This window comes from Mauremys reevesii, linkage group 2 (assembly GCF_016161935.1).
Source record: "Mauremys reevesii isolate NIE-2019 linkage group 2, ASM1616193v1, whole genome shotgun sequence".
In the NCBI taxonomy this organism is placed as follows: domain Eukaryota; kingdom Metazoa; phylum Chordata; order Testudines; family Geoemydidae; genus Mauremys; species Mauremys reevesii.
The window spans coordinates 2,159,215-2,172,559 of record NC_052624.1 but is presented as its reverse complement, the minus strand read 5'-3'; the positions used below and the strand labels follow the sequence as shown (position 1 = coordinate 2,172,559).

The 13,345-nt window shown below is 53.2% G+C and overlaps 1 protein-coding gene across 3 annotated transcripts; it reads left to right on the top strand.

The window, feature by feature from the left end:
• Nucleotides 1-296: 296 nt before the first annotated feature.
• LOC120397103 (oocyte zinc finger protein XlCOF6-like) lies at nucleotides 297-12,322 on the top strand. Of its 3 annotated transcripts, none has more exons than XM_039522607.1 (4): nucleotides 297-663; nucleotides 2,524-2,650; nucleotides 6,994-7,110; nucleotides 9,041-12,322. In XM_039522607.1, the coding sequence occupies exons 1-4, from the start codon at nucleotides 640-642 to the stop codon at nucleotides 11,401-11,403; spliced, it is 2,631 nt and encodes an 876-aa protein (XP_039378541.1). In that variant the 5' UTR covers nucleotides 297-639; the 3' UTR covers nucleotides 11,404-12,322. The 3 variants fall into 3 exon arrangements, with proteins under 3 accessions (XP_039378541.1, XP_039378540.1, XP_039378539.1); XM_039522606.1 differs by having other exon boundaries at nucleotides 6,991-7,110; XM_039522605.1 differs by lacking the exons at nucleotides 297-663; nucleotides 2,524-2,650 and having other exon boundaries at nucleotides 4,181-7,110.
• The last annotated feature ends 1,023 nt before the right edge of the window (nucleotides 12,323-13,345 follow it).

Sequence of the window (13,345 nt, the reverse complement as noted above, 5' to 3'; positions counted from 1 at the left end):
GCAGAGGGGCGGGGCTTGTAATGCAGAGGGACGGGGCTTGTAATACAGAGGGGCGGGGCTTTGCTGGCCCCGCAAGTGTGGGCAGCTTTGCCAGGGCGGCCATGCAGAAAACAAAGGGTTTGCATGACGGCTCCGTGGGCTGATGGGAAGTGTAGTTCTCCCTCCCGGCTAAGGTTAAACCCAATCTGTGCTGTGATCCCAGGCAGCTCCGGGACCTTCCGGGGACGGACTACAGCTCCCAGGGGCGCTCTGCAGCTCGGGGGGGGGGTTAAAGCCTTACAGTGGAAGGGGCTCTGTGGGCTAACGCAGCAGCGCATGTGACCTGCGTGGGCAGCTGCCTTATTCCTCAGCATCCTGAGCGTGTCAGGGTTTGCTTTAAAAAACAATAACAACCTACTAGTCCTGCCTGCAGAGCTCCCCCTTCTCTTTTCTCTGCTCTTTCACTGCCTGCCTGGTAACTGCTCAGATCAGACCAGAGTGCCCCTGCACTGGCAGCCATTAAGAGAGAAAAACCAGGCGGGGGAATAGGAATCGCTAAATACTGGTTGATAAAAAAGAGCAGCTCCGGAGTCCTCATTCTCCGCTGAGTTCCAGCCGAGAGAGCCCGTCCACACCCGGGGCATCCAGCACCAGAGGGGAATGGCCGAGGAGATCGCCGCTCAGGTAGGACATTCACCCCGAACATCGGGTTTGCAGATCAGTTATAAATACACCGGAGAATCTGTCACGAAGCAGACTGGGGTCTCAGTGAGGCTGGTGTCAATCCAGAGCAGCTCTACTGAATTAAGTGCAGTGGCTCCAGATTTACACCGAGAGCAGAATGTGTCTCTGTGTCCGGATACTCAACCGGAGCCGACCAGTCAGGCTGCAGCTAGGGGGACCAGACAGCAAGTGGAAAAATCGGGACAGGGATGGGGGGTGTCTAAGACAAAGCCCTGAATACAGGGACTGTCCCTATAAAATCGGGACATCTGGTCACCCAAGCTGCAGCCTGCGGGTTTCTAAACACACGGGTGGAGACTTGGAGTTTGTTCTACTGGAGCAGTGGCTAAGGAAAGGGTAAAAGGCCTCTCTGTGCTGGGCTCCACTATAACATCATAGATTCCAATGCCAGGCGGGACCGTTCATTGAAATCATCTCGTCTGACCTCCTGTGCAACACAGGCCAGAGAACAGCCCCCGGATAATTCCTGGAGCAGAGCTTTTAGACCAACGCTGCCTAGGAGCAGGGAATAGACACTTCGAGCTGCCCCATCTGCCCTGCACAGTACAGCGGTGCCGGGCTCTCACATCTGAGGGGTCTGTCCTGCAGCGCCACATCTCTCTATAGAGCCGGGGAGGTTTTGTAGCTGTCAGCAGCTGCATGTTCCATTTGAAAACGCAGCCTGGGATGGTTGAGAAGTGCACTCAGGCTGAAGAACCTCGTTTTAGAGATGGGGCATGGAAGGGGATCATCTAGATTAGTCTTAGCCCAGGTCTACACTAGTGGGGGGGTCGACCTAAGATACACAACTTCAGCTACGCGAATAACGAATAGCGGAGCTGAAGTCGGCGCATCTTAGCCGTGAGGACGGCGGTGAGTCGACCGCTGCCGCTCCCCTGTCGACTCCGCTTCCGCCTCTCATGAGCTGGAGCTCCGGAGTCAATGGGGAGCACAATCGGGGATCGATTTTATCGCGTCTTCACTAGAAGCAATAAATCAACCCCCGATAGATCGATCACCGCCGATCCGGCAGGTAGTGAAGACCTGCCCTTAGACTGGAGCGCAGGTTAGAGGCTGAACCAGGACTAGGGGTTTCTAATCAGCAGCACAGAGCTCGGCTGTTCCTGTGAGATTTCATCCCCGAACGGCAGAGACCTCACGAGAGCATCTGCTCTCACAAGGTTTGTGCCACATGAGGCCAAAATCACATGAGAACAGGTTTCTGCTTCAGCTTAGCCAGAACAGGAAACTAAGACCCTGCCAGGTTTAGAATCCAGCCTAGAATCAAAACCATAGGGTGAGCTTTGGAGCTGGGGATCCATATCCAGCCCCTCCGCTTTGGAAGGGGTTTGGCTCGTAGGTTCTGCAGCATTCATAGCTATTGTACTTGGGAAGAGAATTAGAAAAATAACCTATGGTTATGGTCACCGAAATGTGTTACTGCTCTGCAAAGGCTGGGCCTGTTCTTTGGAGGAGCTCAAAGTAACGATCCCTGCAGACAAACCGTTCCCCGGCAAGGCAATGCCATGTATTGGAGATAAGCAGTGCTGTATTTGCACCCACAAGACAAGGCATATGCCTGTAGCTAGCTGAAGGGCAAAAGTGCCGTTTTCAGGAAGGTAAGTGCCAAACAAGGTTTCCAGAACCAAGCAGTCTCACAATCCCATTACAAACCCTCGGGTTCCCGGAATTTGTTCACCTGCTTCCCACTTAACACACTGTTAACCCCCGGCCCGCGCACACACACACACACACACCACCAATACCATTAGCCCTTCCTGTTCCAGGCGGGCACTGAGCGGGTCGCTGTTTGTGTTTCAGAGGCTGGTAACGTTTGAGGATGTCAGTGTCTATTTCTCCCCGGAGGAGTGGGCGATTTTGGAAGAATGGCAGAGAGAGCTTTACCGAGACGTCATGAGGGAGAACTATGAGCTTCTGATCTCAATGGGTAAAAATCAACAATCATTTTGCCTTTGCTTTATGGATAGCCTGGTTCTGGGTATGTCTGGGGTGACTTCAGTTTAGCAGGATGGACCACATTTTTAAGGGTTTGATTTCAATGGGAGTTAAGCCCGTGGGTGATTGTGAAATCCACTAGGTGCCTACCTGCATCTTTAGGCATCTGGATACCTTTAAACATCTGGCCCTTTCTCCATGATGGTAACGCCGTGAGCCTGATTCTGAGCTCAGTTACGCTAATATAATTCTGGAGTAACTCCAGTGAGGTCCATGGAGATTCACCACTGTAAATCTGGTTTAAGTGAGAGCAGAATCATGCTCCATGAATGGAAACAAGGCAGTAACATGCCTCAGCTCTGACCCACTCATCTGAAAATGGGGTGAACAGTGAAATGGCAAAGTTTGCAGATGATACAAAGTGATTCAAGACAGTGAAGTTCAAAGCAGACTGTGAAGAGCTACAAAGGGACCTCACAAAGCGGGTGACGGGGCAACAACATGGCAGGTGAAATTCAACCTTGATAGGTGCAGAGTAACACACACCGGGAAAAAATAATCCCGACGACACATTTATAATTATGGTTCTCAGTTAGCTGTTACCACTTAGAGAGATCTTGGAGTCACCATAGATAGTTCAGCTCAATGTGCAGCAATGGTCTGAAAGGCTAGCAGATTGTTAGGGACCATTCGGGAAGGAATAGAAAATAAGGCAGAACATTTCACATACCATTATGTAAGTCCCTGGTGCTCCCACACTTCCTATACCAGTGGTCCCTAACGCAGTGCGCCCACGTACTGGCCGGCGGATGAGCATCCGCCGAAATGCCACCGAGAAGCAGAGTCATCCAGAGGCATCGCCACCAAAATGCTGCTCCTTCTCGGTGTATGCTTGTCCGCCAGCCACTGTCCTCAGTGGTTCGTCATCCGGCGCCCGCCAGACGAAAAAGGTGGGGGACCACTGTGCTATAGTATGACCAATTCTGGTCACCCCATCTCAGAAAGGATACAGAGGAGCTGGAAAAGGTTCAGAGAAGGGCAACAAAGATGATCATGGGTATGGAACAGCTTCCATGTGAGGAGAGACTAAAAAGATTAGGGCTGTCATCTCAGAGAAGAGCCGACTCGTGGGGATATGATAGAGGGCTACAAAATCATGACTGGTGTGGAAAAAAGCGTTATTTGCCCTTTCCCACACTACAGAAACCAGGGATCACCCAATACAATTAATAGGCAGCACGTTTAATACAACCAAGAAGTACTTTTTCACACGATGCACAATTAACCTGTGGAATTCATTGCCGGGGGATGTTGTGAAGGCCAAAAGTATAACTGGGTTAAAAAAAAGAACTAGATAAGTTCATAGAGAACAGGTCATAGAATCACAGAATATCAGGATTAGGAGGCACCTCAGGAGGTATCTAGTCCCACCCCCTGCTCAAAGCAGGACCAACCCCAACTAAATCACCCCACCCAGGGCTTTGTGAAGGTCCATCAATGGCTATTAGCCAGGATGGGCACAGATGCAAAACCATGCTCTGAAGTGTCCCTAGCCTCTGTTTGCCAGAAGATGGGTGGATCACTCCAGCTGCCCTGTTCTTCACAGTTCCCTGAAGTTCTGGGGAGCCATTGACGGACGACAGGACACTGGGCTAGAGGGACCATTGGTCTGACCCAGGATGGTCGTCCTTGTGCTCTTAACTGCTGGCTTGTGGCTTATCCCTCCTCAATACATTTTTCTGAAAAATGCCCTCCTAGCGGGTTTGGTTTGCAACTTTGTTTCTGCAAATCATCATCGCTCTAGGTGACGCGTGCAATAGAAATGCCTAGTCATTCATGCATTCATTCATTCCAGTGCTCGCTCTCCTGCGGCAGCCAAGAAACTCACCACCGTCCACCTGAACAAATATTCTCTTAAATATTCCTTTGCCTTGCTGTAGAGCGGAGGTACCCTCCCTTTTGCTGCACCCCTTCTCCACGGGAGTCACATAACAGCCCACCCCCAAACTCCCGCCCAGCTGGGGCAAAGGTAACTCAGCAAGCAGAGCCAGCGGCTCACCCGAGGTCGGGGCAGGACCTGGCTGGCTACGTCTCCGGAGAAGCCCACGGCAGTGCAGTGCAGGAGTAGACCAGGGCACCGGGTGCTTCCTCCCCCCGCTCAGAGCCGCTAGCTCCTGCAGGCTCCGGAGGGTATGAAATACACGGTGCTGGGGCCGGTCAGGCGTGTGGGCCAGGGCAGGACAGCAGCGGGGACAGTGCGCAAGGAGTTCCCAGCAGTCCGGGAGCGGGAGGGAGAGGAGAGCAGCAGGCTGCTGCCTGGATGGGGTGGGGCTGCACTCCCCCTCCCAGCCCGAGAGCCGGGGGCTTCCTGCGTGTTATTTTTCCACATATCAAATCCGGGGTCGTGAGCTTTCAGACGTTTCGGACCACGCGTGGTGCTTACTCCCGTGACAGCAGTGGACTGACTCACGGCAGTAAGCACTACTCCCTGGAGTAAGTTGTTTGCAAGATAAAACCCTTACACACATAGTGCTTAAATTCAGAGCTGGCGGAGGCAGGCACAGCTCCACTGACACCGGGTGGAGCAGAGAGTGGCAGGGCCCCCTTGGCACCTGCCTCTGCTGGTCCACAAAGTCACTCGGAGACCCTGGGGGTAGTAACCAGCGGTGCCGTTTATTTGCAGGCTTGTTCCCACCCGTTTCACCGCGTACAGTTGGCCCGTCACCCTCTGCGGGCAGGAGGGAATCGCTACCTCCCTGCTCCCGTTCCCTGCCTTTTCCCTTCCTGCCCCAGGCTTTTATACAGCCCAGATTAATCTCTGCTTCCCCAGGTAGGGCCAGGTTATCTCCAGCCAGCTCTAACGTATTCCCCCGAATGGGAGCTGGCGGGACAGAGGGTGTAGGCCCAGCTGGCCTGTGCCCAGCACCCTGTCAGACCAGGGCTGTTCTGATCACTGACGTCAGGGGTGACTGTCCCTTGGTCCACACACGCTGCGACTGGGACAATTCTCAGTGGAATCCAGCAGTAGAACATTCTACGTGGCAGAGGGGCGGGTGGTGATGTGGGATCCTACAGGGCAATGAACCGGGAGGGAGACAACACGAGGGATTAAAAGCCCCTGTTTATCCTCAGAGCAGGTCCAGCCTGGACTGCAGCAATGCCAGGTCCCCACCACCACCCCTGCCCGTCTGCACCGGTTTAGAGCGGGTCATTGTTAGGTGAACCTCACTTAGGACCTAGCAAAGACGCAGTTTCTCCCTGTAAAACCCAGGGTCCCTGGCTGGGGTTAGCCCTAGGGACTAGCACAATTTAAATTCACCCTTTTTTCTCAGTCTAGGCCCTAAGGGTGAGAGGGGAGTCGCGTCTCCAGCGCCCACTCACGCCTTGGCCTCTCTCATGAGATGGGTGGGGGTTGCTGACGGATGGTGGATTTCATAACAGGGGCGCCATTAGGTACCGGAAAGAGACCCTGCAGCCCACCCACACAGCGGCGTCTGTGCACCACTGGCCCAGGCCACATCCACACCAGTGACCTGGCAGGCATGTTGCCCAGCGCCGGCCAGTCCCCCTATGTGGGGCCACTATATTCCCACGCCATGGAGCACGTTGCCAGCCAGGGTAGGCCCCGGGCTGCGGCAGTCCAGGCGAGACGCCCCCTCCCCGTTGAGTCCCGTTGCCGCGTGAGGCCTGGAAGGAGATGGCACCATCTCACCCGCTTCTCTTCCTGGTGAGAGGGGTGGGGAGGCCCGGGAGCAGCAGACGGTGCCCACCCAGACTCCTGGTTTCCCTCCGATTTAGGGCACTGTCTCCCAAGTGGTTGCCATGGCACTGGCTGTCTAGGGTACCAGCCCTGAAGGATGCAGGGCAGCGCGATGGATACCCCTATGCTATGCAGAGGGCTGTATCTCTGTGTCCAGTCCGGGGGGGGGGGGGGCAGCCTGCTAGGCCGGCTCTCCATGGTGGGAGAGCTGTGCGGGGGGAGAGGCTCGCTAGGCCCAGTCTCTGTGTTCCAGGCGGGTAGCCCCAGCTGGAGGGAGGCCCCTGGGGGATGAGGAGGACTGGGCCGAGTGGAGAGATGCTCCCTCAATGGGATGGGGGACACACACCCAAAGCGGGGAACCCTCCTGAGGGCAGTGGAGCAGGGAAACCTGCCCGTGGGAGGGAGTAGGAAGAGTGGGGCTTGCAGAAGCAAGACCCTCCCTCGGAGGGGAGTTTTCCCCTTGCCAGGGGGCACATTCACTAGGAGGAGGGGACCATGTCAAGGGGCCACAGAAGACTCTGAAGCCTGGGAGATGCAAAAGGAAACTAACTGGGTCTGCCTTGCGCTCTCAGCAGGTCATTCTGTTACGAAACATCACCTCCCGCCGCGGACCGAGCGAAGGGAGGAGCCGCCACGTCCCAGGGAATGGAGCGACGCAGAGGAAAAGGGGACTCGGCAAAGCTGCTTCACAGGTGAGGGATCAGATCTACTCCAGAAAGGCTCAGGTGTAGGCCCAGCCGGCCCTAGCCCGCGGAAATGGGCTCACAGCTTCCTAGGGAGGAGCTGCATTTAAACACGAAGCTTTGAGGGCTGCTCCTCTGGTTCTTTCTTGGCGGATGCAGACGGGGCAGAAAAGGAATGAAGCCAACATTCCATAAGCTCTTCAGTTACAGGGTTTCTCTTCCAAGCTTCAGGTTTTTACCTCTTAGTTGTCACATCTTGGTGGGCTGGGCTCTCAAATGCCGTTCAAAGATTTTGTTCACCTAGAGCTTGTTGAATTTTTTGCTACAAATTTAGCACTTGGTCAGTTAATCTCGCTCTCAAATCCATCCTCCATTTCTTCAAATGGTTCATTATTCTCTGGGCAGTGGGGGCCTGTCATTTTCAGGCTGTTGGCTGTTTGCAAACTGTTTGTTTTGATGATTTCTATTCATTATTAGTGCTGCTTATAGTGCTGTGTGGTCAGGGCTGGCGCCAGGGTTTTTGCCACCCCACACAGCAAAAAAAATTTTAAAAACATAAAAAAAAAGCCGCGATCGCAATCGGCGGCAGCTCCACCACGCTGCTTTCTTCTCCAGCGGCACAGCGGCCCTTCCCCCCTTACCTTCCCTCCGAGAGGGACCCACCGCCAAAGAGCCGGACGTGCCTCCCCCTTCCCCTTGGCCGCCCCAAGCACCTGCTTGCTGAGCTGGTGCCTGGAGCCGGCCCTGTGTCTGGTTGGGCAAATTAAGACACATGATATTGTGTGTGCTTCCTGAGTGGGAGAACAGCAAATAAAAAATCAAGAATAGCACATGATTGAGATCACACGTTCTGGTGTGGATTTTCCTACTCAATCTTTTCTGTGAAAATGTTTGGAATTCAGGATAATTTTTACAATACAGTAGAATCTCAGAGTTACCAACACCAGTTACGAACTGACTGGTCAACCACACACCTTATTTGGAACTGGAAGTGCACAATCAGGCAGCAGCAGAGACATAAATAAAACCCCACCAAAGATAGTACAGTCCTGTGTTAAACATCAACTACTAAAAAAATAAAGGGAAAGTTTAAAAGACAAGATTTGACAAGGCAAGAAAACTGTTTCTCTGCTTGTTTTATTTAAATTAAGATGGTTAAAAGCAGCATTTTTCTTCTTCACTGTAAAGTTTCAAAGCTGCATTAAGTCAATGTTCAGTTGTAAACTTTTGAAAGAACCACCCTGATGTTCTGTTCAGAGTTACGAACATTTCAGTTACGAACTACCTGCATTCCTGAGGGGTGCGTAACGCTGAGGTTCTGCTGTATGTGACCCTCATCTTAATCTTCATAAGTAAACAGCGGTACGACCCTTGGGCTCATTGCAAACTGGTGTGACCTGACAGCATTTTTTTTAATCTATATTTCATACATGCCACCTAGGATTAAAATAGTAAAGACGATCATGTGAGCAATTTTATCTGTAACCAGCAAATTCTAATAAATCATAGAAAGGACGGAAGCAGCATGTATAGTGGGAGAAAGGTCTCCAGAGTTGTGTTCCCAGCTTTCTGTCACTAACCTATTGTGTGACCTCTTGATCTCACTGTGCCTCAGTGAGCCACTCTGTAAAACGGGTATGATACCAGTACTGCTACCTGCCTATCTCACAGCATGGGTTTGGGGGACTAGATAATGCCCGTAAAATGCTTTGAGATCCTAACATGGAGGCAACATCCTGTTGGCATGATGACTTCCTACAAAAGTTTCAAATCTTTTAAACCTTGTATCTGTAGACATGGAGGTGGTACAAGGGGCCTATGACCAGTGCTGCTGTGAGACACACCTTCATGGGATTACACTGGAAATCAGAAAGCGTTGATATTACAAGTTTTACCTTCCCTTGCAATAATGTTCTGAACTCTCGTCTCTGTGTTGTAGATGATGAGAACTTTACTATAAAATCAGAACCACCTGACCCGGTACCAGAGAGATCAGAAGAGAATCTCTCCTTGTCTCCAGACTGGAGAAACGCCTACGAGATCCAGTGCAAACCGCAAAGGCAACAGATGGACCATGCAGGAGCCAAGCATGAGAAGGTAACTATAAAATTAGAGCCAAGGGAGTCCTCATCAGAAAAGTCTGAAGAAGATCTTTCCACATCTTCAGACACCTACAGGATCCAGTGCAAACCAGAAAGGCAGCAGATGAGCCCCACTGGAGCAGAGAATGAGAACCTTACTGTGAAATTAGACTCACCTGAACAGTCCAAAGACACTATTCTTGAGTCTTCAGATTGGGACAGCGTCTTCAGGATCCCTTGCAAATCAGGAAGGCAGCTGGTGAGCCCCACTGAAGCGACCCATGAGACCTCCGCTGTAAAACTGGAGGTACCGGACCAATCATCAGAAACTTGCCAAGAGAATGTGACCGTGAATTCAGACTGGGGGAATGTCTGCACGATCCCATGCAAATCACAAAGGCAGCTGAGGAGCTCTCTAGAGACTGAGGCTGAACAATCCAGCTTTGGCAGCATGAAGAATTTTGCACTTTTCCAAGAACACCTGAAGAGAGAAATGCCTTACGTGTGCATGGAATACGAAGACAACTTTGCGGATCAGGTTGGCCTGGAACCACACCAGGGAAAGCTCCCTCTGGAAGCTCCTTTTAACTGGACTGGTTGTGGCAGCGGCTTTGGGCCGATGTCCCTTCTCGTGACTCATGAGAAAACCCACATGGGAGTGAGGCCGTACATCTGCACGGAATGCAAGAAGGGCTTCAATCACAAACAAGACCTGATACGGCACTACCGTATCCACACGGGAGAGAGACCCTATCAGTGCACCGAATGCGGGAGGAGCTTCGTCCAGAAAACGCACCTTATAACACACTTCCGAATCCACACGGGCGAGAGGCCGTTTCCGTGCACCGAGTGCGGGAAAAACTTCAGGAAGAAAACCCACCTGATGCGGCACCAGAGGACTCACTTGAGAACCCGGCTGTTCCCCTGCTCTGTATGCCAGAAGAACTTCAGCCACAAGCAAGATCTCGCCAGGCACCAGCAGATCCACACGGGGGAACGGCCGTTCACGTGCACCGAGTGTGGGAAAAACTTCAGTTGGAAGAAGAATCTCATCACCCACCAACGTATCCACACGGGGGAGCGACCCTTCAGCTGCACCCAGTGTGGGAAGAGCTTCAGCTGGAAGAAATACCTCGTCACGCACCAGAAGACCCATGAGGAGAAGAGACTGTACAACTGCCCTCACTGCGACAGGAGCTTCTGCCAGAAGTCCATGCTCAGCATGCACCAGAAGACTCACCTCGAGAGGCGATCCTACACCTGCACCGTATGCCAGAGGAGCTTCGGCCACAAGCAGGACCTCATAAGGCACCACCGGATCCACACCGGAGAGAGACCCTTCGCCTGCAGCGAATGCGGGAAGAGCTTCAGCCAGAAGACTCACCTCGTTACCCACTTCAGGATCCACACGGGCGAGAGGCCGTTCCTGTGCAGCGAATGCGGGAAAGGGTTCAGCAAGAAAACCCACCTGATGAGGCACCAGCAAATCCACACAGGGGAGCGGCCCTTCAGCTGCACCCAGTGCGACAAAGGCTTCAGCTGCAAGAAGAACCTCCTCACCCACCAGCTGATCCACTCCGGGGACGTGACCCACTACGCCTGCACCGAGTGCGGGAAGAGCTTCACCTGGAAGAAGAACCTCCTCACCCACCAGAAGATCCACGCGGGGAAGAAGCCGTTCGTCTGCACCGAGTGCGGGAAGAGCTTCAGCCAGAAAACCCACCTGAACACCCACCAGCGCATCCACACCGGAGAGCGGCCCTTCCCCTGCGCCCAGTGCGGCAAGGCCTTCAGCCAGAAGTCCATCCTCATCACCCACCAGAAGACCCACCTGGGCAGCCGGCCCTACGCCTGCACGGAGTGTGAGAAGAGATTCAGCCACAAGCAGGACCTGAAGCGACACCTGAGGATCCACACAGGAGAGCGGCCCTACGCGTGCACCGCGTGCGGCAAGAGCTTCAACCAGAGGACGCACCTCATCACGCACTGCAGGATCCACACCGGGGAGAGGCCCTTCCCCTGCGACCTCTGCGGGAAGCGCTTCAGCAAGAAAACGCACCTCATGAGGCACCAGCGAGTGCACGCCGCGGTAAAGCCGCACATGCGCAGGCTCAACATAGGGGCCATCTCCATGGGGAGCCAGATTTCGCTCTCGGTTGGGAGTCCTATTTCACTCGGGGGTCCCCTGAAGGAGGAGACCATCTACATTTACCAGCTGTGAAAGAGGAGCCACGCTAGACGCCTGCCCCACGGAGCTGAGCGAGGAAGGTGCAAAGAAGCAGCTTCTTGTAAAATAACCACTCAGAATCCAGACAGTTCTGGATGTGAGAGAAGCTTCACTACTGCTCCACAGCAGGCCACGGGCCTGGACCCAGCAGGCAGGAGCAGGTCCAGTCTAACCATCCAGCTCCTGGTCCCACCAGCAAACACGCACAGAGCAGAATCCACGTCTATTTATCAGGCTGACACCTGCAGATAAACATTAGAGCACCCCAGGGACCAGCCGAAGGTTCGTCTCCTCTCTAAGGTTAATTAGTGGCCTCACACAAAGAACATACTTTGGCTCAAATTTGCAGCAAGTTGCCTTAGTTGCACATGCAGAAGTTGAGTGCATCTGTCTGTGCCCCCAAAAGTGCATCAGCCTATGGAAGATGAGCAACTGCATGCACAAAAGCATGTTTGGAGTGCACATAAACACCACGTGCTCCCAATATTTGCAAGCACAGTTAGAGTCCCCCGGGAAACACGTCCCTTTGTATCCTGGATGTAAGAACATCCATCACAACTGGACATTTTAAAGGTCACAAGACAGTCCACATAGACATTCACGGGAATCTACGGGGAGGAATAGAAGCTTCACTACTAGGTCTTGCTTCAGTCTACTCTGCAGATTTGAACCAGGAGAGCAAAGACAGACCTGCAACGAATGTGTGAAAAGCTGCTGTCGATGTTTATATGTAAATCTCAAATGGGATCATCGCAGGAATCAACAAACCACAAAGACTGCACTCAATTGTACAGTAACCTGTGAACGCGGGAGAAATGGGGGGACAGTGTCCGGCGTGTAGAATGGTTTCAAAAGGAGTAAAGGAATAACCAGGATACCCTGTTACCTCCTTTGTCTGCCCCTCCCCCTGCACCCCATATCCGCAGGGTGGCAGAGGACACTGAACATGAGTTGGCAGGAACCCGTAGTGGGAAGGAGTTTTGAACAGAACCATCATTTCTCCTTGAACTGCTCCTGGAAACACTGGAGTGTATTTCAGTGGCCAGGGGCTTTCCGTTCAGACAGGGGGAATGTCTACCCAGCTCTTCGCTCGTTCGGCTCGCACATCCGCAGGGGAGAGCTGCTCGAGGGGATTCAGAACCGGGTGCACCATGAGAATCCGGGCACCGTCTGCTTCCCCACAGGGACCAAGGGCTGTTACTGCTGGGGTTAGATATAGCTGCCAAACTGAGTGTGCTGAGAATCAGACACGCTGAGAATCAGACACGCTCACACAGTGTAGCCATGACACACTAACAGGGCTTAAATTCGTCCGGAGCTGAGCTCTGGAAAATATTTCCGAGCCACCCTGTGGGGTGCAGCCCCCGCCATGTGGGACTGAAGCCCTGAGTCTCTGTGCACCCCCCTCCTGCACCCCTGGTGCAGAGCCCATCACCCCGCCACAGGGCAGAAGCCCCGAGCTCGCCCCACCAGCCCAGTGGCTGGAACTCTGAGCCTCCCCTCCACCCTGCTGGGCCCTGGAGTTTTTACAGCATGGGGGGGAGGGCGTGGGGGGCTCCGGGAAATAATGGATGAGAATTTAAGCTCTGCTCACTAATACCACAGCCTCTGCTACAGGGGCTAGCAGAGACTTTGGTGCCTAACATACAACACGACGACTTGTTCATCCACAGAAGCAGAGAATCTCTGAAGTCACATTCAGTGTCCTGCATAAAGTACAGGTCCGTTGTCGTGACCGTGATGGTACGACGGATGTTACTGCACTTACCTCTCCCGGGCGGTCTAGGGGCCCAAGTCTGAGCTGTCCAGCGCCTCGGGGCTTGTGTCTCTCCCCCCATCGCTGTAGTAGCTGAATCCCTCCAAGTAAAACCAACCCCCCTATTGCCGCCATGGGAGGGTTTTAGGAGCAGCTTGGACAAACACCTGTCAGGGATGG

What these genes read in the sequence shown, in the direction of transcription:
- LOC120397103 (XM_039522605.1), top strand. Translation starts at nt 6,750, where the DNA reads ATGGGGGACACACACCCAAAGCGGGGAACCCTCCTGAGGGCAGTGGAG. An exon ending in TCGGCAAAGCTGCTTCACAG is followed by an intron (nt 7,111 to 9,040) that starts GTGAGGGATCAG and finishes TCTGTGTTGTAG; the next exon opens with ATGATGAGAACTTTACTATA.